A 24,964-nucleotide genomic window follows, 5' to 3' on the forward strand; every position below is an offset into this window, starting at 1 on the left:
TTGGTGCCAGTGATTCTTCGTTGATCTTCCGCTGCATGTGTGTTCATCCAAACCGCGCGCTCTGACAGGGGTCTCCTCCAACTCTCTGATTCAATGAAAAGAGTTCCAATGTTCTTTCTACAAGCAACTTTTTCCCTTTATTTCTTATCATATAAAGAAGCATACATCAACATCATTTCGGGGTCTGATTCCCTTTTAAGTACTACTCAAGAGTTGTAGGCCTTGCGCCAAAAAAAAAGGATGCAATCCCTGCACAAAACACAGGCACTTTGGAGACTCCTTCCAGTTTCTTCTGCTGTTATTGCACTTTTTGAGGAAAAGTCCTGATCAAGGCACAGTAAAAACCCAAATCATCGAGTGCTTCTACAGTCGTCTTATTCCACACTATGCAACATAAAAACTATATCCTCTGAACATGTATATACATACACATTAAAAATAAAGAGAGACATGCACTAATTAATAGGTCGAGATTTCCACTTCTCTTTCTTTCTTTCTTGCTTCGTAATATACAAATAAAGTATTAAGGTTGTAAACAAATGGCATGCACATAAACTAGAGCAAAATATGCTTTAATACAATATCCGAGAGCTATGAGCCTTAAATAAAACAAAACATATAAGTTACCAGTCCTTAAGGTTTATGTGCCATTCTTGTCTCTAGTGAGAGATATTTCTTTTTTTCTAAAAATAATCTGAGTTTCTTTGAGTTGGGTTTTCAAGTTGGCATCTTGAATGCTATGAAACAGATATGGCTTTATGCTTCGTTATTTGCCTTGTACATCACAAGAAAAACTAAAACACCCTGAAAAACTTATTTGCTGAATTCATTTGGATTCTATTTTCCGGAAAGCAAATATAAACACCCATCGGGGCAACATTTCAGGAAAATCCTCTTCGGAGGAAAGGCGGTTATCTTTTGGCAAATTCCAAAATAAAACAATTGTTTCAAAGGAGACGGACATACTCCCTTTTCCTAATGGTTACATAAAATAAAACAAATTAAAAAATAATCCAGTCAGGCGACAATTGCTGCAAGGCTGTTTGCGGTCTCCAAATCAATAGGTCGGTTTTCGTGGGAATGAATACATTCGGCTCTTGGGTGTTTGGTCCCATTTCACTCCAATGGTAAAGATGAATAGCCCTTGTATTGGCAGCAGGCACTTTGGCGAGGAAGACGTGGCTCTTCTCGAGCTAATTCTGGAGGCACGAGAGACTGGAATCCGGCTCTTGGTTCCAATCCTCGGCCGAAGGGCTTCCGGGGCTAGACCAGGCAGAGCTCCACGCAGTGGCTTCCCAAGAGGCAGCCGCTTCGCTCGGCCACGGCTTTCCTGGCCGAGTCCAGGCTGGGAAAAGTGACCAAGGCTTCTCCGCTGGGCTGGCCGCTGAAGTTGTAAAGCGGGAGGATGGCATCTGCATGGAGCTGGAAGAAGGGAGAGAGTTGTCAAAAAGAGCGACGGGAGGAAAGAAAACGGTTGTCAACAGTGTTTACGGGCTGTGCCAAACTTGCAAAGTTACTCATTTCATGGCATCCTGTTCAGCACTTACGAGAACAGAAAGGAAAACTGTGATGCTCTATTTTGGAACAACCACTATCTACGTGAGCACACAAATGACACCGTTCTCAAGTTTTTGGCAAAAATAGATTTGACTGTGCAATTGGGAGCTGACTATTAGTTCCAACTTATAGTCTGGACTCACTTGGTTCTGCTCTCAGGATCCACCTCCAAACATCCGGGGATTTTTATGCCTATACAGTAGAGTCTCACTTATCCAACATAAACTGGCCGACAGAACTGTCTTCCGGAAGCAATTAAAAACATGGCTGTTCCGTTGTGCTTTTGAGTAGACAAGTCCGTTATAACCTGGCCCATATCCACATTGGAACTTTCCCTGTCACTTTATAGTTTGATTTCCATTCAGATTTATCGTGTCTATTTGATGTACCGTATTTCATGGCATCCTGTTCAGCACTTACGAGAACAGAAAGGAAAACTGCGATGCTCTATTTCGGAACAACCACTACACACTACACACAGTTTTCAAGTTTTTGGCAAAAATAGATCCAACTGCAATTGGGAGCTGACTGTTAGTTCCAACTTATAGTCTGGACTCACTTGGTTCTGTTCTCAGGATCCACCTCCAAACATTTGGGGACTCAATCTGGATTTTTATGCCTATACAGTAGAGGCTCATTTATCCAACATAAGCTGGCCGACAGAAGTGTCTTCCGGAAGCAATTAAAAACATGGCTGTTCCGTTGTGCTTTTGAGTAGACAAGTCCATTATAACCTGGCCCATATCCACATTGGAACTGCCCTGTCACTTTATAGTTTGATTTCCATTCAGATTTCAGGGGGAAATACACACGTGAAATTAGTATATATAATGATAGATCTATATCTAGCTCTGCATTATTTATGAAGGCATTGTATGTTTGCCTGTTACTATGTTGGAAGCTGGCCTGAGTCCCTGTGGGGAGATAGATAGGGCAGGGTACAAATGAAGCTGTTGATGATGATGATGATGATAAAGTTATTGTTGCTTTTCCACTTATAGAGTTAGTTTACTGTTTTTCTTTGAAATACAGTAAATATTCAAAACATTTAACCCACTGATGCCTCAATTAATGTATTTTTATTGGTATCTAATTTTATTTTTGAAATTTACCAGTAGCTTCTTCATTTCCCACCCTCGGCTTATACTCGAGTCAATACGTTTTTTGTGGTAAAATTAGGTGCCTGAGCTTATATTCGGGTCGGCTTATACTCGAGTATATACGGTATTTTCTTTGTGCATAGACCAAATTCAACAAGATTCCACACTTCCCACCAACACCAAAGCCAACGCTGAATCCCATTAGATAAACTTCTAAAGAAGTCTGTTAGATGCATTCATCAGGCATTAGTCAAGACAAATCGTAGCAATTTTTCTTTTTAAAAGGGGAATGATAGATAGCCAAGCAAAGATGCAACACCTCCAGAAGCGGAAACAAGGCTCCGCGGCACAACCATAATCGTCATCCGTTCTGCCGATGGGGTTAGTTGATACATGCTGGCGGCTAAGCAAGCGAATTTTAGCAAGCCAAATCCTTGCAATCAGCCCAAAAGAGAGGATGCAAGCAGGCAAAGACCATTTTCCCCGTCCCTGTCACTTCCATCCACCGCAGGCGTCTCCGCTTCTCCCCATCTGGGCTTACCTTCTCGCCGGAGGTTACAAACACTTACAGACAAACCCAGTCTTTCGGTGCTTGTAACACACTCCTCGCTTGGTCGTTGAGCTGAATAAGGCCATTGTAGTCGTCGGGCACATACTACAGTACAAGCGTGATACACAAGGTCAGCGGGAGAAAGGAAAGCTGTTTCGTACCACACTCAGATTTTCGAAAGTGGGTGCGTTGTTACCACAAGAAGCATAACATACAGAGGCTGCTTTATACCGAACTAGACTTTGAGTTTTACAGGCCATTTTAAGTGTATTCATTGAATTTTAATCCGTTTTTGCCACACTGTTAATATATATATATATATTTACTTTTATTGTATACCACACTTGTCTCAGTGTAGGATTCTTAGCCGCCTTGAGTTCTCCCATGGGGAGGAAGGCAGTGCATAAACAACAACAACGACGGTGATGATGATGATGATAATAATAATAATAATAATAATAGACTCTGGCAGAAACCAGTGCAGGTGGTCCCGGTGGTGATGGGCACACTGGGTGCCGTGCCAAAAGATCTCAGCCGGCATTTGGAAACAATAGACATTGACTATTGGCATCCACATATTTGGGTATCTATGAGACACCCTATACTTTCATCAAGAAGTTAGAAGCGTAATAATAATAATAATAATAATAATAATAATAATAATCCAGCATATCTATCTTGTTTGCTGTGTCATAATAAAATAATAATAATAATAATAATTCAGCCGCTATCAGGACCTCAAGACTGAACTTCAAAGACTCTGGCAGAAATCAGTGCAGGTGGTCCCGGTGGTGATGGGCACATTGGGTGCTGTGCCAAAAGATTTCAGCCGGCATTTGGAAACAATAGACATTGACAAAATTACGATCTGCCAACTGCAAAAGGCCACCCTACTGGGATCTGCAAGCATCATCCGAAAATACATCACACAGTCCTAGACACTTGGGAAGTGTCCGACTTGTGATTTTGTGATACGAAATCCAGCATGTCTATCTTGTTTGCTGTGTCATACAATAAAATAATAATAATAATAATTGGGTGCCGTGCATCTCAGCTGGCATTTGGAAACAATAGACATTGACAAAATTACGATCTGCCAACTGGAAAAGGCCACCCTACTGGGATCTGCAAGCATCATCCGAAAATACATCACACAGTCCTAGACACTTGGGAAGTGTCCGACTTGTGATTTTGTGATACGAAATCCAGCATGTCTATCTTGTTTGCTGTGTCATACAATAAAATAATAATAATAATAATTGGGTGCCGTGCATCTCAGCTGGCATTTGGAAACAATAGACATTGACAAAATTACGATCTGCCAACTGGAAAAGGCCACCCTACTGGGATCTGCAAGCATCATCCGAAAATACATCACACAGTCCTAGACACTTGGGAAGTGTCCGACTTGTGATTTTGTGATACGAAATCCAGCATGTCTATCTTGTTTGCTGTGTCATACAATAAAATAATAATAATAATAATTGGGTGCCGTGCATCTCAGCTGGCATTTGGAAACAATAGACATTGACAAAATTACGATCTGCCAACTGGAAAAGGCCACCCTACTGGGATCTGCAGCATCATCCGAAAATACATCACACAGTCCTAGACACTTGGGAAGTGTTCAACTTGTGATTTTGTGAAACAAAATCCAGCATATCTATCTTGTTTGCTGTGTCATACAACAACAACAACATTATTATTATTATTATTATTATTATTATTATTATTATTATTATTATTATTGTTATTATTAATAATAATAATAATAATGATAATAGACAGTATTATTAGAACAGTAAATAAACAACAACACTCAGAGAAGACAGGGGAACCCTGGACATTCCACAGATATAAATACACTCCACTTGCTTCATTGCCAACAGAACCTCTGAGGATGCCAGCCACAGATGCAGGCAAAGTGTCAGGAGAGAATGCTGCTGGACCATGGCCATAGAGCCCAAAAAATTCACAGCAACCAAGTGATTCCATCCATGAAAGCCTTCAACAATACATATACACCCAATGTTCCCAAGGTTATGAGCACAACTCATTAGGATTCCTACACTTACGGTATATACTTGAAGATAAGCCGAGTTTTTCAGCACTTTTTTTTTGAGCTGAGAAAGCCTCCCTCGGCTTATAATAGGGTCAAGGCTGGATAACAGAACTTGGAGGCCATTGCTTGCAATATATGATATATTCCTCTCTTTCCCTCCCTTATCAGTGTGTTTTCCAAAGCTTTCCTGGCTCTTAACCAAGGGAATGTTTTGAAAAGGGAAATACGCCTTTGTAAGTCAGGAAGAAGAAAAATATATACCCATTAATCTTATAAAAGCATTTTCCCCTGAAATATTTGTTATATAGGTATTAGCCCCCAGCATGCATTTGCAGTCCCTATGTACTTATCTATCTATCTATCTATCTATCTATCTATCTATCTATCTATCTATCTATCTACATTAATTTTATATATGAATTTTCCTGTCATATGTTTGCAGGTCTTTGCAAATCCTATATACATATAGATCCCTGTACCTGTATATCTGTATCCATATACAGTAGAGTCTCAGTTATCCAACACTTGCTTATCCAATGTTCTGGATTATCCAACGCATTTTTGTAGTCAATGTTTACAATACATCATGATATACTGAACTACTTTTTCTTTCAAATGTCTTGTATAACATGATGTTTTGGTGCTTAATTTGTAAAATCATAACCTAATTTGATGTTTAATAGGCTTTTCCTTAATCCCTCCTTATTATCCAATATTTTCGCTTATCCAATGTTCTGCCGGCCCGTTTATGTTGGATAAGTGAGACTCTACTGTGTGTGTGTGTGTATATGTGTATATATATATATATATATATATATATATATATATATTCCACTTGCTTCATTGCCAACAGAACCTCTGAGGATGCCAGCCACAGATGCAGGTGAAGTGTCAGGAGAGAATGCTGCTGGAACATGGCCATACAGCCCCAAAAACTCACAGCAACCAAGTGATTCCAGCCATGAAAACCTTCAACAATACATATACGCCAAATGTTCCCAAGGTTATGAGCACAACTTATTAGGATTCCTACACTTGACTATCAGAGCCCTTAATGCAATGGTTCTCGACCTGTGGGTCCCCAGATGTTTTGGCCTACAATTCCCAGAAATCCCAGCCAGTTTACCAGCGGTTAGGATTTCTGGGAGTTGTCAGTTATCTCCAATGTTATTTGCTCTGGTAATAGAACCCCTAGCATGTAAAATAAGGATGGATGAAACATGGGAAGGGTATAAGATTGGGAGGAAGGAGGAGTTGAGATTGAACCTGTATGCGGACGATGCAATAAAACAGCAGAGTGATGCTCGGAAATGGAGACTGGAGAACGCAAGGTCCGTCAGGGGAGTGTCCTCTAATAACCTCCGCTCCGCTTTCTGCCCTGTTGCTGGATCAATCTCCCGCTTATCAGCACCAGCCAATGGCAGCGCAGCCTCTAAATCTATAGCGCTAAGTTCTCTGCATGAAGAACGGCGGGAGGCTAATGCAATTAGACATGGCAGCACAGGGCAATTCAAGAATAGATTCCGGAATGAGAAAAATGATTAATTCACTTTAAAGACTCCTCGGCGAAGGAGGGCTGTTTGGAGGAGACTGGGAAAGCAGAGTGGCTTATACTGGAGTGGTATGGGGGGATAAATGGAAATGTAGACACTGGTAGGAATAACAGGAAGGAAGACGACATAAAATAGACTCAAATGGCTAATTGTTGCTATTTTTGAAAAGGGCTGCAATGACGAAACGCTCAAAAAGTTTTGGCTGGCTGAAAAAGCTGCCCCAATTAGCTGAGCAGCAGATACTGGCATTCCTAAATAGATTTGAAATCAATTTCCCCCCCTGAAAACTGCTATTTTAAACAGGCATTTTTACCCTTATTTTTATACTACTAATACAGTAGAGTCTCACTTATCCAAGCCTCGCTTATCCAAGCTTATTTTTGTAGTCAATGTTTTCAATACATCGTGATATTTTGGTGCTAAATTTGTAAATACAGTAATTACAACATAACATTACTGTGTATTGAACTACTTTTTCTGTCAAATATGTTGTATAACATGATGTTTTGGTGCTTAATTTGTAAAATCATAACCTAATTTGACATTCAATAGGCTTTTCCTTAATCCCTCCTTATTATCCAAGATATTCGCTTATCCAAGCTTCTGCCAGCCCGCTTAGCTTAGATAAGTGAGACTCTACTGTAATATAATGGGGGCCTCGGTGGCGCAGTGTGTTAAAGCGCTGAGCTGCTGAACTCGCGGACCAAAAGGTCCGAGGTTCAAATCCCGGGAGTGGAATGAGCACTCGCTGTTAGCCCCAGCTTCTGCCAACCTAGCAGTTCGAAAACATGACAATGTGAGTAGATCAATAGGTACCGCTCCGGCAGGAAGTTAACTACATTCCATGCAGTCATGCCTATGGCCACATGACCTTGGAGGTGTCTATGGACAACACCGGCTCTTCGGCTTAGAAATGGAGATGAGCACCAACCCCCAGAGTCGGACACGACTGGACTTAAAAAAGTCAGAGAAAACCTTTACCTTTATCTTTAATAATATAATATAATAATATTAATTATATATTATATATTAAATGTAATATTACTAATAATATTACCATATAATGATATAGCACAATATAGTAATTTAACGCTTATATTGTGCTATGCTAAAAATATATTGTATGTACATTTGATTTGTAAGCCGCTCTGAGCGGGATATAAATGTAGTAAATAGATATTAAATAAATAAGTATGATCGATGCAAAGCTGAAGGCATGTATGTGAAGGCAGGAAACATGTTAACACGTCTCTTACGTCTCTTCGTTCTGTGCTCCATTGACAACATACAACTGCTGCTATGCTGCGAATTACTCTGACAATACAAAGGGTGGAGGCCGCATGTAGACTGGATTCTATTTTTATGGTTCTCCAAACTCCCATTGCCTGTTTCCCAAAGCCTCTCAATATAAGGCAGAAGTCCCCAAGTGTATGAATATACATAAAATATCTCCACCTCCACATCCATAATCCTGCCATGAAGGGACCATGGGTCAGAAATTAGTAGACTTTTGCATATATAGCTTTGCCTCTGCTTAGATCATATTAGCTTCATGTAGACAACAAGCTCTTTGTATGCCATTTCCTAATTGGTTTTATCATAAAAACACAGGGAAAGTTGCAAAAACTTTATATTTGCGGGAAGGACATACTGCAGCACATTTTGCTCAAGTGTTTCAATGAGTCTCGACCAATTCAACATAGTTTCCGAAGGATAACAACTACTTTCAAAGTAAGAACCACATAATTCAACAGGAAATAATACTTTCAAACCAGGAACAGAAATATTTTTCAGGTTTTGTTACATAGTGTAATCTTCAACATTACCAAGTGCTACCTTTTGTGGAAGGTGGAGGATACAAAACTGAGAGGATAGACAAATTGACACCATTCAATGCCAACCAGTTTGGTATTGTTACTTGATCGTTGGATTGGGATTTGGAAGATCAAGATTTAAATCCCTGTTGAGCCATGAGACTCACAGGACATTCTCCCCTTGCCTGTGGGATTGTTATGAGTATGAATTAAGACAAGATATGGAGTGACAACAAGCTCAGAGAAAAAGATAAATAGGTATGAGACCAAGGAGTGAATTATCACTTTGTTCTGCTTCACTAAGCAAAGACCGGGTCCCACTGCTCCCGCAAAAGTTCTCAAAACAAGAGCAGGAGAGGAAGAAAGAGGAAATGATCACTATTTTACAAAACCTGGAGCTATGCAGAAGCTGTCGTCCAAAATATCTTTTGTTTTGTTTTATTCTCATCTAGTAAGTCAACCCTGCAGCCCCCTCAATTGAAGTCAAGGATAAGTAAAAACTGCTGGAAATATATGAAGACCAAAGGACTTCAGTACAACATTCTCCATCGCAAGTGGAGTGCGGACTGTTCCCTTTAGGGCTCAATCAAGACCATCCCGAGCAAAGAGAATGAGGGACCAAAACGAAAAGCCCGCTACTAACCTGGTATCCTTGGAAGAAGCTGAGGATCTCCTTCATGCCGGCATTGTAAGGCAACCCTTGCATCCGGACCAGAGCGCCCGGCTGGGTCAGCATCGGAGTGTGCGAAGCCGAGGCTGCGGCCGCAACCGCCGCTTGAGGGGCTGCGATGTACCCCACTGTGGTTGGCGACACCGGAGGGCTGGAAGAAGAGCAAAAGGGTTTTGTTCCTAAAGACACATCCAGGGCTTGTGCATTTAGCAAGGGCTTTAGCACAGCAGGTCAATCACCAAGCTGCAATAAATCTGCCTACCAGAAAGTTGAGAGTTCAAAGCCCAGGTCAGGGTAAGCTCCTTGTTAATGTGGGATTTGTGTATTGATAGTGTTTAAATGCAATTTGTGCCATGCTTGTATTGCAACTAATTGCATCATCCAGAATGTACCATAGTGTGGAAAAAGTTAATTGCCAAGAAGCTATGATGACCTTGATGTGTGGCTGGAACTAGGGAGTATCCAGACACAAGTGTTTGTGTCAGTTCAGTTGAGTTCTGTCTGCCTAGAGTTCGAGTCAAGTTCTGCTGGAGAACAGAACAGTCCTGTGTTCGTCTGTTGTCTGCAAGTCTGTTTGTGTTGATTACTGCTGCATACAGTAAAACTTTGTAAATAGTTTTACCGAGGTCTCTGAGTGTCTCTTCGCTCTGCGTTCCACTGCTTCCATCCAACTACTGCTGTGCTGCAAATACTCTGACACTCCTGACCTTAGCCCAGCTTCTGCCTACCTAGCATTTTGAAAACAAATGTGAGTAGATAAATAGGAACTGCATTAAAGCAGGGAGGTATTTATTTAGGCTCAGAAAAAGGAGGAAGGTTACGAACAAAAGAAAAGTCTTTGGCAGGGAGATGGAGCAACAGCACTCCCCGGTGGCTGGAACCAAGAACAGCCTCTAAAGATGCCGAAAGATGGGAAAGCCTATCAGGGGGTTAATCAGCTCCGAACCACCCTGATTTATTGGTGAGTCAGGCCTCTTACCAATCCATCCTCGGTCAGACTGCTTAAGCATCCGGTTAAGCAGCACCGACAAATGACACCACAGTTGTAATTCAGCTGCTCACAGCGGTTCCAAGACTTTATTATATACAAACTATTTACAGCTACACAGTCCATTGCTCATAGGACGCATTGCTTCCCTAGCAAAGGCAAAGCATGTCATCTTTCTTTGCCACTCCTCTGCGAACCTCTTCTGCTGCTGGCAACTCCCACATTCCATAGCAGAATAACGAACGTCCTCTCAGCACTTCTGAGACCGGAAGGCTTGACCTATTGGCTAAGCAGGCTATCACTGAAGCTGACCTGCCATTAACCCGTGTGCTGCTGGAAAGCATGCCGGAATACACAGTTGCAAAACTCCAACAACAAAACACTGCGTCTGTCTCGGTCTCGGTTCTATGTGTATATGGGCATTGAATGTTTGCCCTATATGTATATAATGTGATCCGCCCTGAGAAGGGCGGAATATAAATACTGCAAATAAATAAATAAATAAATAAATAAATGTCTCTGTAGACTGCCAATTCTCTCACACCAGAAGCAACTTGCAGTATGTTCTCAAGTCGGCTCTGATACGATTTTTTTAAAAAAATGGTGAGAAAAGAAAAACTGCAACCTGAACCATACCTGGGGTAGTAAGCTGTGTAGTTCATATAAAGCTGAGCAGCCTGAGTCGGGTAGTAAGCAACAGCTGGAGAGGCGACGGCAGCAGCGGCGGCAGCGGCAGCGGCGGCTGAGGCCTGCTGGGTCCTAGTCTGAGGAAGGAGCGCTTGCGACTGGTATAAGGTGGCATCTGCTGGGATCACAGCTGCAGCCGTCTGGAAAGCAGCATAGCCTGGCGGAGAAAGGCCTGCGCATAAAGCAAAAAGGCACGTTCATAAGGGGGGAATCCACAGACCCAGGCATCCATTTCTGTGTAGCAAATTGGTGCAAGTTAGGGAGGTCTTGTATAAGGGTTTCATGCATTAGAGCACATGTTTCTAACATTCACACTTGCCTCAAACAGAGAAGTTTAAACTGGAAAAAGTTTAATAAACTGCAAAAGCTTTTGTTTTTGCAGAAAGGGACATCCTACAGCACATTTTGCTCTCGTTTTTCAATGCTCATCGAGTCTCAACCATTTCAACAGAGTTTGTGGCAGCCGCAAAAATGAAGTTTATGGCATAGAAGTAAGGAGCCCCGGTGGCGAAGTGTGTTAAAGCACTGAGCTGCTGAACTTGCAGACCGAAAGGTGCCAGGTTCAAATTCCGGGAGCGGCGTGAGCGGCCGCTGTTAGCTCCAGCTTCTGCCAACCTAGCAGTTCGAAAACATGCCAATGTGAGTAGATCAATAGGTACCACTCTGGCGGGAAGGTAACAGCGCTCCATGCAGTCATGCTGGCCACATGACCTTGGAGGTGTCTACGGACAACGCCGGCTCTTTGGCTTAGAAATGGAGATGATTGGGCCGGGCTGTGGCGCAGCTGGCTAGTAACCAGCTGCAATAAATCACTACTGACCAAGAGGTCATGAGTTCGAAGCCCAGGTCGGGTTAAGCCCCCGACCTTTAAATAGCCCGGCTTGCTATTGACCTATGCAGCCCCGAAAGACAGTTGCACCTGTGAAGTAGGGAAATTTAGGTACGCTTTATGCGGGAGGCTAATTTAACTAATTTACAACACCATAAAACTGCCAGCAAAACACGAGGAAAGAAATGAGGAAGTACAGCCACTAGTGGATGGTGAAGCAACAGCTCCCCCTGTGGCCGGAATCGTGAAGCTGGAAAAATGTTAAAAATGCCTCTATGTGTGTCTATACTGTATGTTGTTTGTCCGTTGGCATTGAATGTTTACCATATATGTGTTCATTGTAATTCGCCCTGAGTCCCCTTCGGGGTGAGAAGGGCAGAATATAAATACTGTAAATAAATAATGAGCCCCAACGCCCAGAGTCAGACATGACTTAACATCAGGGGAAACCTTTACCTTTTTTAAGGACTGCACAATTAAACATTAATAATACTTTCACACCAGGAACAGAAACTTTTTCGAATTTTGTTACATAGTGCAATCAAATCCACAAACCCGCCAATGTGGAAAGCCAACTGTAATTCTATTTCAAAGTCAATGAGTAGTCAAAAAAATAAGTAATCAACTAAACAGGATCATCATAAGTCAAAGCTGACTTGACTGTAGACAACCACCACAAAATTAACCAAGATTGCTTAAAGGGAGAAATAAATGGTTTTCAATCACACCCGGTTTGGCCCATCTTCCAGTCCCAGCCCGTCTGCAGCGGTGATTTCGACCCCGAGACCGACCACGTGGGCATGGCCCCCGTTGCACCTACCAGCCGTGAGCAGCACAGAAGGAGCGGAAGGACGCGAGGGACTTACATGGTAACTTACATGGCGGCGGAGACAAGCCACTACGATTTAAAGTGCCACCCATTAAAACAAAATTCATCTCCTCTCCTGAACACTGGAAGACTTCCACGTAACGGTCCTTCATCATCTTCTTGTGACATTTCTGGGCAACCAGGTAAGCGCGGTCAGACGATTTCATCTGGATGAAGGCGTCTCCAGACAGACGGCCCTGAAAGCCAGAAATCAGGCAAAGAGAGAAGGCGTTGGACATTGCAAGCTTTTTCAAGCCTCCACTAGTTATTTGTTATGTATCTAGCGTATATACTCGAATATAAGGTAAAGGTAAAGGTTTCCCCTGACATTAAGTCCAGTCATGACCGACTCTGGGGGTTGGTGCTCATCTCCATTTCTAAGCCCAAGAACCGGAGTTGTCCGTAGACACCTCCAAGGTCATGTGGCCGGCATGACTGCATGGAGCGCCGTTACCTTCCCGCCGGAGCGGTACCTATTGATCTACTCACATTGGCATGTTTTCGAACTGCTAGGTTGGCAGGCGCTGGAGCTAACAGCAGCTGCTCACGACACTCCCGGGGTTTGAACCTGGGACCTTTTGGTCTCCAGCTCAGTGCTTTAACGCACTTCGCCACCGGGACTCCTGAACTCGAATATAAGCCGACCCTAATATAAGCCGAGGCACCTAATTTTACCACAAAAAATGGGGAAAGTTATTGTCTCAAATATAAGCTGAGGGTGGGAAATGCAGCAGCTACTGGTAAATTTCAAAATGAAAATAAATCCCAATGAAATTACAGTAGAGTCTCACTTATCCAACATAAACGGGCCGGCAGAATGTTGGATAAGCGAATATGTTGGATAATAAGGAGGCATTAAGGAAAAGCCTATTAAACATCAAATTAGGTTATGATTTTACAAATGAATTGCTAAATATAAGGCCTCCCCCGAAAGTAAGACCTAGCAAAGGTTTTGTTTGGAAGCATGCCCACCGAACAGAACACCAGAGCATGCAGGATCGGTAAATGTACATACCATAAAGTGTTGTACATGGAAATAATGGTACAGTAGAGTCTCACTTATCCAACGTTCTGGATTATCCAACACATTTTTGTAGTCAATGTTTTCAATGCATTGTGATCTTTTGGTGCTAAATTCGTAAATACAGTAATTACTACATAGCATTAATGTGTAATGAACTCCTTTTTCTGTCAAATTTGTTGTATAACATGATGTGTTGGTGCTTAATTTATAAAATCATAACCTAATTTGATGTTTAATAGGCTTTTCCTTAATCCCTCCTTATTATCCAAGATATTCGCTTATCCAAGCTTCTGCCGGCCCGTTTAGCTTGGATAAGTGAGACTCTACTGTACTAATAATACAATATAATAATATTAATTATACATTATATATTACATGTAATATTATTAATAATATTACAATATAGAGATATAGTACAATATGGCAGCCCATTTATGTTGGATAAGTGAGACTCTACTGTAGTAACAAGAAATTCTTGATAGGATTCACAGTTTGTCTGGTTATGCTGGTTTGTGATGACAACTACTGTACAGTATATAATAAATGTTCAATTTTTTTGTTCAACAATAAATGTGAATTCTTCTTCATGGAAGAATAAGACATCCCCTGAAAATAAGACCCAGAGCATCTTTCAGAGCAAAAATTAATATAAGACACTGTCTTATTTTCGGGGAAACGCGGTATGTATATTTATCAATCCTGCCTGCTCTGGTGTTCTGTTCGTTGGGCATGCTTCCAAACAAAAACTTTGCTACGTCTTACTTTCGGGGGAAGCCTTATATTTAGCAATTTATTTTATATTTATTTTAAAAAAAGGTTATGATTTTAAAATGGTTGTGAAAGCCATTTTTCTCCATAAAGCTCTGGAGATTCTGGTTTTCCAAAAGGTTACGATGTCTAAAAAGGTCATGCCTTTCCAAAAAATATAATATATAAAAATTTTTGGGGCCCCACAAGAAACTTCTGCTCCAGAAAGGGCTCTGTGGCTGAAAGTATGAGAACCCCTGGCCTAAGATTGCCACGTCATCTTAAGTTTCCCATACTTGTTGGTTCAGGACCATGTGGACTCCGTGGGGCTTGATGTCCCCGGTCGCGTCTCCCATGAACTCCAGGATGTCATCGATCCCTGCCGTGTAAGGCAAACCCCTGAGCCGGACACAGTCCCTGGCGCTGCCAGCAGCAATGGTGTACGGCGGTGGGATCACAGGAATGATGGGCGTGGGGAGAGTGGGGATGAGTGGGGTGGACATGTATCTGTTCAGGACCTGTTGGCACAAAGGAAACAGGGATGAGAATGGCAGCACTTTCCAGAATAAGGGCAACATACTATGCATCTCTACCTTCAGAAAGACAGGCCGCCCAGGTGGCAAGATATAATCATGCCACACACCTACTTACACACCTTCGATTGTACAATTCCCAATTATTAACGTTTCAGTTGCCACAACTTTGGTATCTCCCAATAGACGCAAAGCAGACAGAAATAATTAGAAGCATGTTGCCTGTTGGGACCGAGTGTTGAAATGGTAGTCGTAGAGAATGAGGGAGAGGAAAATACCGTATATACTCGAGTATAAGCCGACCCAAATATAAGCCGAGGCACCTAATTTTACCACAAAAAAACTGACTCCAGTATAAGTCGAGGGTGGTAAACTTCAGAAATAAAAATAGATACCAGTAAAATTACATTAGGTTAAATGTTTTTGAATATTTACAGAAAACTCAAATTTAAGATAAGACTGTCCAACTCTGATCCAATCATGATTCTCATCTTCTTCAATGTAAATGTGCTTATGTATCCTTCTAATAATAATAGAGTAAAATAATCAAGCGAATCAAACGAAGAACTCCTTGAAAATAGAAACTGTTATTTTGGAGACTGAATATCTTTACTACAATTGACATTGGCCCAAGATTCTACACAACTCCAGGAATAACATGGACTTGTTTGTCTCTCTCTGTCTGTTATTTACTCCTTAAATAGTATACTTTGTTAGATGATGACATGGAAATTGTACCTTTGTTGATGATATCCTGAAAGCTATTTTGTTATATGCAATATAATTTGAAGAGAATTACTCTAATATAGAGTTGCAGAAACCTGATTTGTATTACATTTCTTGGGAGCTTTACAAGTGTGTATATACACATACATTATTGTTCTGTACTAAATATATTTTAAGGGACAGTAGATTTTTTGGGCAACTAATAGAACACCTCTGAAACTCTGCTATATATATACAATAGAGTCTCACTTATCCAACATAAACGGGCTGGCAGAATGTTGGATAAGCGAATATGTTGGATAATAAGGAGGAATTAAGGAAAAGCCTATTAAACATCAAATTAGGTTATGATTTTACAAATTAAGCACCAAAACATCATGTTATATAACAAACTTGACAGAAAAAGTAGTTCAATACGCAGTAATGCTATGTAGTAATTACTGTATTTATGAATTTAGCACCAAAATATCACGATATATTGAAAACATTGACTACAAAAATGGCTTGGATAATCAAGAAACGTGGATAAGCGAGGCTTGGATAAGTAAGACTCTACTGTATTGATATGTTCCCACACTTTTGATGAATAACAAACTCCCCTCCCCCCCGGTTTTCTTTCTTTTTCTTATTATTCTCTTACTTTGTTAGTTATGCTTTGTTTTTGTTTCTCAAGAAAAAATATAATTTTTAAAAATCTACTTGTAACTGGATTGATATACAAAGTATCTGTATACTGAATACATGAAGTTTGTGAGTAAACCAACTATGTTGCTTTTTAAAAAGTCGGTTTATTTTGACTCGTGAAAACATGATTTAAAAGCAAATATATTTTAAGGGAGAGTAGATTTTTTGGACAACTAATAGAACACTTCTGAAACTCTGCTATATATATGTGTTTTGTGCACTGGCATATCTTTGTCCCTAACAGTTCAAAGACATATCTAGGTACATCAGTTTAACAGCTGAGAAACTTAAATGCCTTGCATGAATGCCATTTTCCCAAAAGGTTATGGCATCATTTTTCAAAAGGTTATGACTTCCAACCAAGTCATGCCTTCCCAAGATAAAATCTGCAAAAGGTTATGGAGATTTCTATTTTCCAAAATCATCCTCTTCTTGCCCATTTTCTAATGTCCGCATTCCCTTAGACTGGCAATGATACCGTGTTTCCCCGAAAATAAGACAGTGTCTTATATTATTTTTTACTCCCAAAGATGCGCTAGGCCTTACTTTCAGGGGATGTCTTATTTTTCCATGAAGAAGAATTCATATTCATTGTTGAACAAAAAAAAAATTATTCTATACTGTACAGTAGTTGTCATCACAAACCAACATAACTAAACCAGACAAACTGTGACTCCTGTCAAGAATTTCTTGTTACTATCATTATTTACATATACATCTAGTATGTAAGCCACCCCGGGTCCCTCTGGGGAGATGGAAGCGTGGAATAATAATAATAATAATAATAATAATAATAATAATAATAATAATAATAATAATAATTTTATTGTATGACACAGCAAACAAGATAGATATGCTGGATTTCGTATCACAAAATCACAAGTCAAACACTTCCCAAGTGTCTAGGACTGTGTGATGTATTATTATTACTATTATTATTATTATTATTATTATTATTATTATGTACATTTACCAACCCTGCATGCTATGGTGTTTTGTTTGACGGGCGCCGGGCATGCTTCCAAACAAAACCTTTGCTAGGTCTTACTTTCGGGGGAGGCCTTATACTTAGCAATTCAGCAAAACTTCTACTAGGTCTTATTTTTTGGGGATGTCTTACTTTCAGGGAAACAGGGTAGTGAGGCACAAGAAATGCATTATCAGTAAAAAAAAGAAATCAGAATGAAGCGAAGTGCTACATAACGCAACCTGTTGGACTTCTGCCGCCGTGCTTCTGAACAGCTCAATGTAACGCTTTCCGAGGATCTCCTTGTGCTTCTTAAGTGCGTTCTGTGCAAACTCTTCGCAAGCAAAGAGGACAAAGGCATCGCCCGTAGGCCGGCCATCTGGATACTTGACAAAGAGGAGCCCTTCTTTCTCTCCGGTGACCGGACACTCGGGTCCCAGGAAGCCCAGGACGTCCTCAGGGGTGGCCGTGAACGGAAGACCCCGCATCCGGATGATGACTTGGTTCTCCTTGGAGAGGAACTGCGCTACTTCGTTGGAGGTGCCTAGAGGAGGGAGAAAAAGGGTGGCAATCATTTGCTTCTTAAAACTATTTATTTTCTGGTGATCACCTAATTGCAAAGCCTTTCCAGCTGGCCAAAAACTAATCTTAATGATAAATACACACAAATGTCTATACTAGACAATGTCGAAGAGATAAGCAAACACTATAAAGGTTCAAAACATGTGGCGCCGCTGGCTAGTAACCAGCTGCTATAAATCACTACTGACCGAGAGGTCATGAGTTCGAAGCCTGAGTCGGGTTAAGCCTCCGACCATAAAAAAAAAAAAAAATAGCCCCGGCTTGCTGTTGACCTAGCAGCCCTGAAAGACAGTTGCATCTGTCAAGTAGGGAAAATTTAGGGACGCTTTATGCGGGAGGCTAATTTAACTAATCTACAACACCATAAAAAAAAACTGCTCACAAGGAAAAGAATGAGGAAGAACAGCCACCAATGGACGGTGAAGCAACAGCTCCCCCTGTGGCCGGAATCGTGAAGCTGGAAAGATGTTAAAAAATGCCTCTGTGTCTGTCTAAAACTGAATGTTGTTTGTCTGTTGGCATTGAATATTTGCCATATATGTGTTCATTGTAATCCGCCCTGAGTCCCCTTCGGGTGAGAAGGGCGGAATATAAATACTGTAAATAAATAAATAAATAAATAAATAGATGTGTATATTAGAGCATCTTGCAAAGGCCACAGAAATAGTCAGGCCTCTCTGAGTATAGAGCTATCTTCTTTCTATGTCAAAAAGATAAGCAAGTACTATAAAGTTTCAAAACATAAATTGCACTATGTAATTTAGAGCATCAGGTACATACAATATTACCTGAGAGTTAACAACAAAAATGAAAAATAGTAAGTACAGTCAACTGTTGTAATCCACAGTAGTATCTTTCAGACTGTAATGTTTAAAGGAAACTGTAATTATCAAGGCTTAAATGTGGACTAAAGTCAAAACATATCAAATAGTCTCCACTATTTAAACACCAATTGGATTAGGCAACCAACATAATATAAACACATTCAACCTTTGCAAAATAATATTGGTTAATATATCTTTTAAGACTTCACAGGTATTGAAAAGCTTATTCTAGAAAAAACCTTGATCAAAAGTTCTTTTGATTCTTTTCTAATCTTTTCAATGGATTCATCCTGGTGTTTTATGAAATGCTGCAGCCTTATCGAACGTCACCCTCTGCAAGATTGCACTTACAACAGATCCGTTTTGAAAATCACTTTCTTAACAGCGATTTCATTCAGTTCTCACCAGCAAATGTTTAGTTACAGACTGTATGCATACATAGGCTCTAGAGTTTTCCTCACCTCCAGCAATCTTTAGAAATTCCTCTCCGGTTGCTTTGTAAACCTGAAGCAAATGCAAGGGGTGGGGAAAAATAAAACAGTTATTTGTTTTGTATATTATTCAAATTGCTTACTACAGTAGAGTCTCACTTGTCCAAGCTAAACGGGCCGGCAGAACCTTGGATAAGCAAATATCTTGGATAATAAGGAGGGATTAAGGAAAAGCCTATTAAACATCAAATTGGGTTATGATTTTACAAATTAAGCACCAAAACATCATGTTAGACAACAAATTTGACAGAAAAAGTAGTTCAATACGCAGTAATGTTATGTTTTAATTACTGTATTTACGAATTTAACACCAAAATATCACAACATATTGAAAACATTGACTACAAAAATGTCTTATATAATCCAGAACCTTGGATAAGCGAGTCTTGGATAAGTGAGACTCTACTGTATCTATATATATAAAAGAGTGATGGCATCATGGCAGCGGACAAAACAACAAAAGTAAACACCCCACAACCTCAAAAATTGACATCACAACCCCTCATCCATGCCTCTAGGTTGATACAACAAAAAGAAAAGAAAAATAAAGTCCTAATTAGAGGGAGAGGAATAATTGTTTTTATCCAATTGCTGCCAGTTAGAAGGCTAAGCTCCGCTCACTTGGTCTCCTAGCAACCCACTCAGCCCAGGGGATCCTTTACCTTAACTACCACCAATTCCTCAATACTTTATTTCCCATACCACCATACTTCGCCACAGCAACGCGTGGCTGGACACAGCTAGTATTGTATATGTGTATTGGTTTGCAGTTTTTCTTTAACTCTTTGTTGTGGAAGGAGCTGCAGACCATGTGATCAGGTCTGAGCTTGTTCAGGACTCAGACTCCATTTTGGAACTGTAGAGACTTCAGTGGAAACAGACGTATGCTGTTAGAAGTCAGTAGGAACAGAATGCTGTACAGAAGCCATTGGACTTTCTAAGGAATGATGCCCTATGTTACCTACACAGAGAAACTACTTCAAATCCTATATGTAACTGAATTGCTAAGTAAAATACCTGTATGCTGAATACATGAAGTTTGTGAGTAAACCAACTATGTTACTTCTAAAGAAGTCTGCTTACCGAGTAAGGTTATGGGGATTTCTATTTTCCAAAAGAATGAGTTTTCTCTCTGCCTCTGGGTATTACTTATTACACTCCTAATACTCGCTCGTCACCTTTTGCAGTCCAGTCTCACAAAAGAGCAGTATGTGACAACATTAAAAGCCGAGTCCAAACAACCTACCTCAATGTATCTACTCCCCATATGGTGCTTATGCCGTTCCAGGGCTAAGTCTCTCTGTTCGGAGTTGACAAACCGGACCAAGGCCTCCCCGTTTCTCCTTCCTTGGGCATTCAGACACAGGGCCACTCCACCTCTATGGGGAAAGGAAAGCAGACATATCCCAAGAAGATGAACTAGGATGTATCAGGCTCCATACTTTAGGAAAGCTATCTTCTGGACTAATTTTCAAACAGATAGTTAAGATAGATAGTTAACCGCCCTGAGTCCCTCCGGGGAGAGATGGCAGAGTATAAATAAATTATTATTATTATTATTATTATTATTATTATTATTATTATTATTATTATTTTATTGTATGACACAGCAAACAAGACAGGTATGTTGAATTTTGTATCACAAAGTCACAAGTCGAACACTTCCCAAGTGTCTAGGACTATGTATGTATTTTTGGATGATGCATGCAGATCCCAGTAGGGTGGCCTTTTGCAGTTGGCAGATCATAATTTTGTCAATGTCTATTGTTTCCAAATGCCGACTGAGATCTTTTGGAACTGAACCCAGTGTGCTGATCACCACCGGGACCACCTGCACTGGTTTCTGCCAGAGTCTTTGAAGTTCAATCTTGAGGTCCTGATAGCGGTTGAGTTTTTCCTGTTGTTTTTCGTCAATGCGACTGTCAACTGGGATGGCAACATCAATGATCCAAACCTTTTTCTTTTCCACAACTGTGATGTCTGGTGTGTTGTGTTCCAGAACTTTGTCAGTCTGGATTCGGAAGTCCCACAGTATCTTTGTGTGCTCATTTTCCAATACTTTTGCAGGTTTGTGATCCTATCAGTTCTTTGCTGCTGGGAGGTGATACTTGAGGCATACATTCCAATGAATCATTTGGGCCACATAGTTGAGCCTCTGTTTATAGTCTGTCTGTGCGATTTTCTTACAGCAGCTGAGGATATGATCAATGGTTTCGTCGGTTTCCTTGCACAGTCTGCATTTGGGGTCATCAGCTGATTTTTCGATCTTGGCCTGAATTGCCTTTGTTCTGATGGCTTGCTCCTGGGCTGCAAGGACCAGGCCTTCTGTCTCCTTCTTCAGGGTCCCATTCGTGAGCCAGAGCCAGGTCTTCTCCTTATCAGCTTTTCCTTCAATATTGTCAAGGAACTTTCCATGCAATGTTTTGTTGTGCCAGCTGTCAGCTCTAGTTTGTAGTGTGGTTTTCTTATACTGGTTTATTGTCTGCTATGCTTTGAGGAGTTTCTGATTTTTGACTTCAATCAAAGCAGGTTCTTCACTTTACTTTACATATTCTGCCAGGGCATGTTCTTCTTCTTCTTCTTATTATTATTATACTTTTAAACATAGTCCCCATTCAAATTTAGGTACGATGCGCAGCTGCAGCTGCAGGAAGAAGTGACCAACTGGTTGAAGACCCAAGTGGGAGAATTTCATGAGGAAGGAATTGCCAAGCTCATTCATCGCTATGATAAGTACCTAAATTTGAATGGGGACTATGTTTAAAAGTAATATTTAAGTGTGGCTTTCAACTGCACATAATAAATATTTTTCCTATACTTTGTTCATTTTTAATTCCAAAACGTAATCTACTTTCTGGATAACCCTCGTATAAAATAGGGGTGTGTGAATCCGTTCTGTTTTACTTCTGTTCATTTCGAATTTCAGGTGCCTTCCCATTCTGTTTTTGGAAAAATTTCGGGAGATTAGAAGGGGGGGAGGGGAAATCAGATTTGTAATTCGGAACTATTTTCGCAATTCGGAACAGGTTCATAATTCGGAACCATTTCAGGAAGAAAACAGAACACTTACTTGGCAATATTGAGGCCTTTGAAAAAACGAGCAATATCCTGGTCAGAAGACTGCCAAGGGAGACCTCGAGCTCGTATTACTGTTTCACGGTCCACTGTTTCGGATTTACTACTGAAAGAAAGAACGAAGGATTAAATCAATCACAGATCCAAGGGTTTCATAATTTTCCTTCTTAATTATACGGCAAACAGTATACACCATCATGGCTACATAGTAATACATCCATTGATTATGAGACATGGCGTATACATATATAACATTGATCAATCAAGGATGAGGTGGAAATCCATAGGTCTCCTCTGAAGCAAGTGCCAATCATCAGCCCAGATGCCAGGGCCCTCGTCATTAATGCACAGCCCATTGCGCCCTTCCAGAGTCCGTTCAGCCCCACGGAAAACACACACAGCCCAAGGCATCCCAAGAAGAGTGAGGAGCAGCAGCATCAACCACGTTGGCTCCGTGGCCTGCAAGGGAGGCGACTTCCAAGAAACTCCGAAAGCCACACCAGGTCACCCCACCAACTAGCCATCGCTCCCACTACGGTTGCCACACACGTGTAAATAAACCCCACACCACAATCCACATTTAAGGAGCATGCCCCAAACCTCACGCCAAGGCAAGGAACCTTTCGTTGCTTACATTACTTCCAATGGCAGTTAGCAACACACAGTTTACAGTAAAACTGCTTCTTTTTCCCCCATCCCTCTGAACTGAAAAACAAGAATATAGGACATCCTATCAGATATTTCATGGGCGATACATGGGTTTCTAGCTCATTTTAGACCAATATGTGAGCAGGGGTTGGGTTGCTGTGAGTTTTCTGGGATGTATTATTTATTTATTTATTTATTTACAGCATTGATATTCCGCCCTTCTCACACATATAGGCAAACATTCAATGCCTTTTAACATAGAACAACGACAAGACAAACATAGGCTCCGAGCGGCCTCGAACTCATGACCTCCTGGTCAGAGTGATTCATTGCAGTTAATTGCAGCTGGCTTGCTCTCCCGCCTGCGCCACAGCCCGGGCCCATATAGGGCAAACATTCAATGCCCATATACACATAGAACCGAGACAGAGACAGACACAGAGGCAATTTAACCTTCTCCTGAGGGGATGTTCGATTCTGGCCACAGGAGGGAGCAGCTGCTTCATCATCCACTCAATTCCAACGTAAATTAGTTAAATTTACCTCCCCATTTTTTATAAGTGGTACCTTATTTCCTACTTGATAGATGCAACTATCTTTCGGGTTGCTAGGTCAGCAACAAGCAGGGGCTATTTTTTATTTTTAATTGACGGGTGCTCACCCCACCACGGGCTGGCCTCGAACTCATGACCTCATGGTCAGAGTGATTTATTGCAGCAGGCTGCTCACCAGCCTGCGCCACAGCCCGGCCCCAAACTCTTCTAAATCAGACTTGACTGTCCACACAAGGGAGGTTGCTGAAAGAAACAACCCAGCCCCAGTATGGCCATTGTTTCAGAAGCATTCTCTCCTGACGTTTCGCCCACATCTATGGCAGGCATCCTCAAAGGTCGTGAGGTCTGTTGGAAACTAGGCAAGTGGGGTTTATATATCTGTGGAATGTTGTCCAGGTGGGAGAAAGAACTCTTGTCTGTTTGAGGCAAGTGTGAATGTTGTAATTGGCCACCTTGATGAGCATTTAATAGCCTTGCAGCTGAAATGCCTGGCTGCTTCCTGTCTGGAGGAATCCTTTGTTGGGAGGTGTTAAACTGGCTCTGATTGTTTCGTAACATAATAATAACTTCCCGAAACGCTCTTTGATGCAAACATCTTCACAACAGGGAGAGGACTACACACAATATTTGCCTTCACTCGTAAGGATGGAATAATGAGTATTTACGCCCTGAGTAAGAATGCAGCCACTGGCGTTATCTGTTTTGATTATTGTGCCAACTTTGCATCAAAGCAGCAGGAGCTCAATGGCGGCATTTACGAGAACCTTTCCCAAACAGGTTGCCACCCAGATATCCAGACAGGTCCAGTCATCCCCAGTCACTGGCCATACTGGCCGGGGATGATGGCTGGCAAGGCTATGGCGGTTATGATCCAGCTTATCTGGAGGGCACCAACTTGGAGAAGATTCATCTGGCCCAACATCATAATAATAATAATAATAATAATAATAATAATAATAATAATAATAATAATAATAGATATGCTGGATTTCGTTTCACAAAATCACAAGTCAAACACTTCCCAAGTGTCTAGGACTGTGTGATGTATTTTCGCATGATGCGTGCAGATCCCAGTCGGGTGGCCTTTTGCAGTTGGCAGATCGTGATTTTGTCAATGTCTATTGTTTCCAAATGCCGGCTGAGATCTTTTGGTACGGCACCCAATGAGCCAATCACCACCGGGACCACCTGCACTGGTTTCTGCCAGAGTCTCTGCAGTTCAATCTTGAGGTCCTGATAGCGGTTGAGTTATTATTATTATTGTTTTATTATGACACAGCAAACAAGATAGATATGCTGGATTTCATATCACAAAATCACAAGTCGAACACTTCCCAAGTGTCTAGGACTGTGTCATGTATTTTCGGATGATGCGCGCAGATCCCAGCAGGGTGGCCTTTTGCAGCTGGCAGATCGTAATTTTGTCAATGT

At 41.1% G+C, this 24,964-nt stretch overlaps 1 protein-coding gene across 3 annotated transcripts in view; it reads right to left on the reverse strand.

Annotated features, from left to right (window-relative positions):
- Positions 1 to 111: 111 nt before the first annotated feature.
- esrp2 (epithelial splicing regulatory protein 2) overlaps positions 112 to 24,964 on the reverse strand; it is a 67,188-nt gene continuing 42,335 nt past the window's right edge. Inside the window, exons 8-17 of one of the 3 annotated variants that reach the window (XM_008113946.3) lie at positions 22,327 to 22,437; positions 20,503 to 20,635; positions 19,227 to 19,269; positions 17,602 to 17,903; positions 14,746 to 14,967; positions 12,677 to 12,875; positions 10,931 to 11,153; positions 9,280 to 9,457; positions 3,199 to 3,312; positions 1,296 to 1,422 (exon numbers count right to left, since the gene is read on the reverse strand). In XM_008113946.3, the coding sequence (XP_008112153.2) occupies positions 3,223 to 3,312; positions 9,280 to 9,457; positions 10,931 to 11,153; positions 12,677 to 12,875; positions 14,746 to 14,967; positions 17,602 to 17,903; positions 19,227 to 19,269; positions 20,503 to 20,635; positions 22,327 to 22,437 (1,501 nt within the window). In that variant the 3' untranslated portion in view covers positions 1,296 to 1,422; positions 3,199 to 3,222. Of the gene's footprint in view, positions 1,423 to 2,544; positions 3,313 to 9,279; positions 9,458 to 10,930; positions 11,154 to 12,676; positions 12,876 to 14,745; positions 14,968 to 17,601; positions 17,904 to 19,226; positions 19,270 to 20,502; positions 20,636 to 22,326; positions 22,438 to 24,964 lie in introns of those variants that run through there. The other 2 variants (XM_008113945.3, XM_062961988.1) reach the window with 2 other exon arrangements.

Source organism: Anolis carolinensis, unplaced genomic scaffold, assembly GCF_035594765.1.
Source record: "Anolis carolinensis isolate JA03-04 unplaced genomic scaffold, rAnoCar3.1.pri scaffold_9, whole genome shotgun sequence".
Lineage (NCBI taxonomy): Eukaryota > Metazoa > Chordata > Lepidosauria > Squamata > Dactyloidae > Anolis > Anolis carolinensis.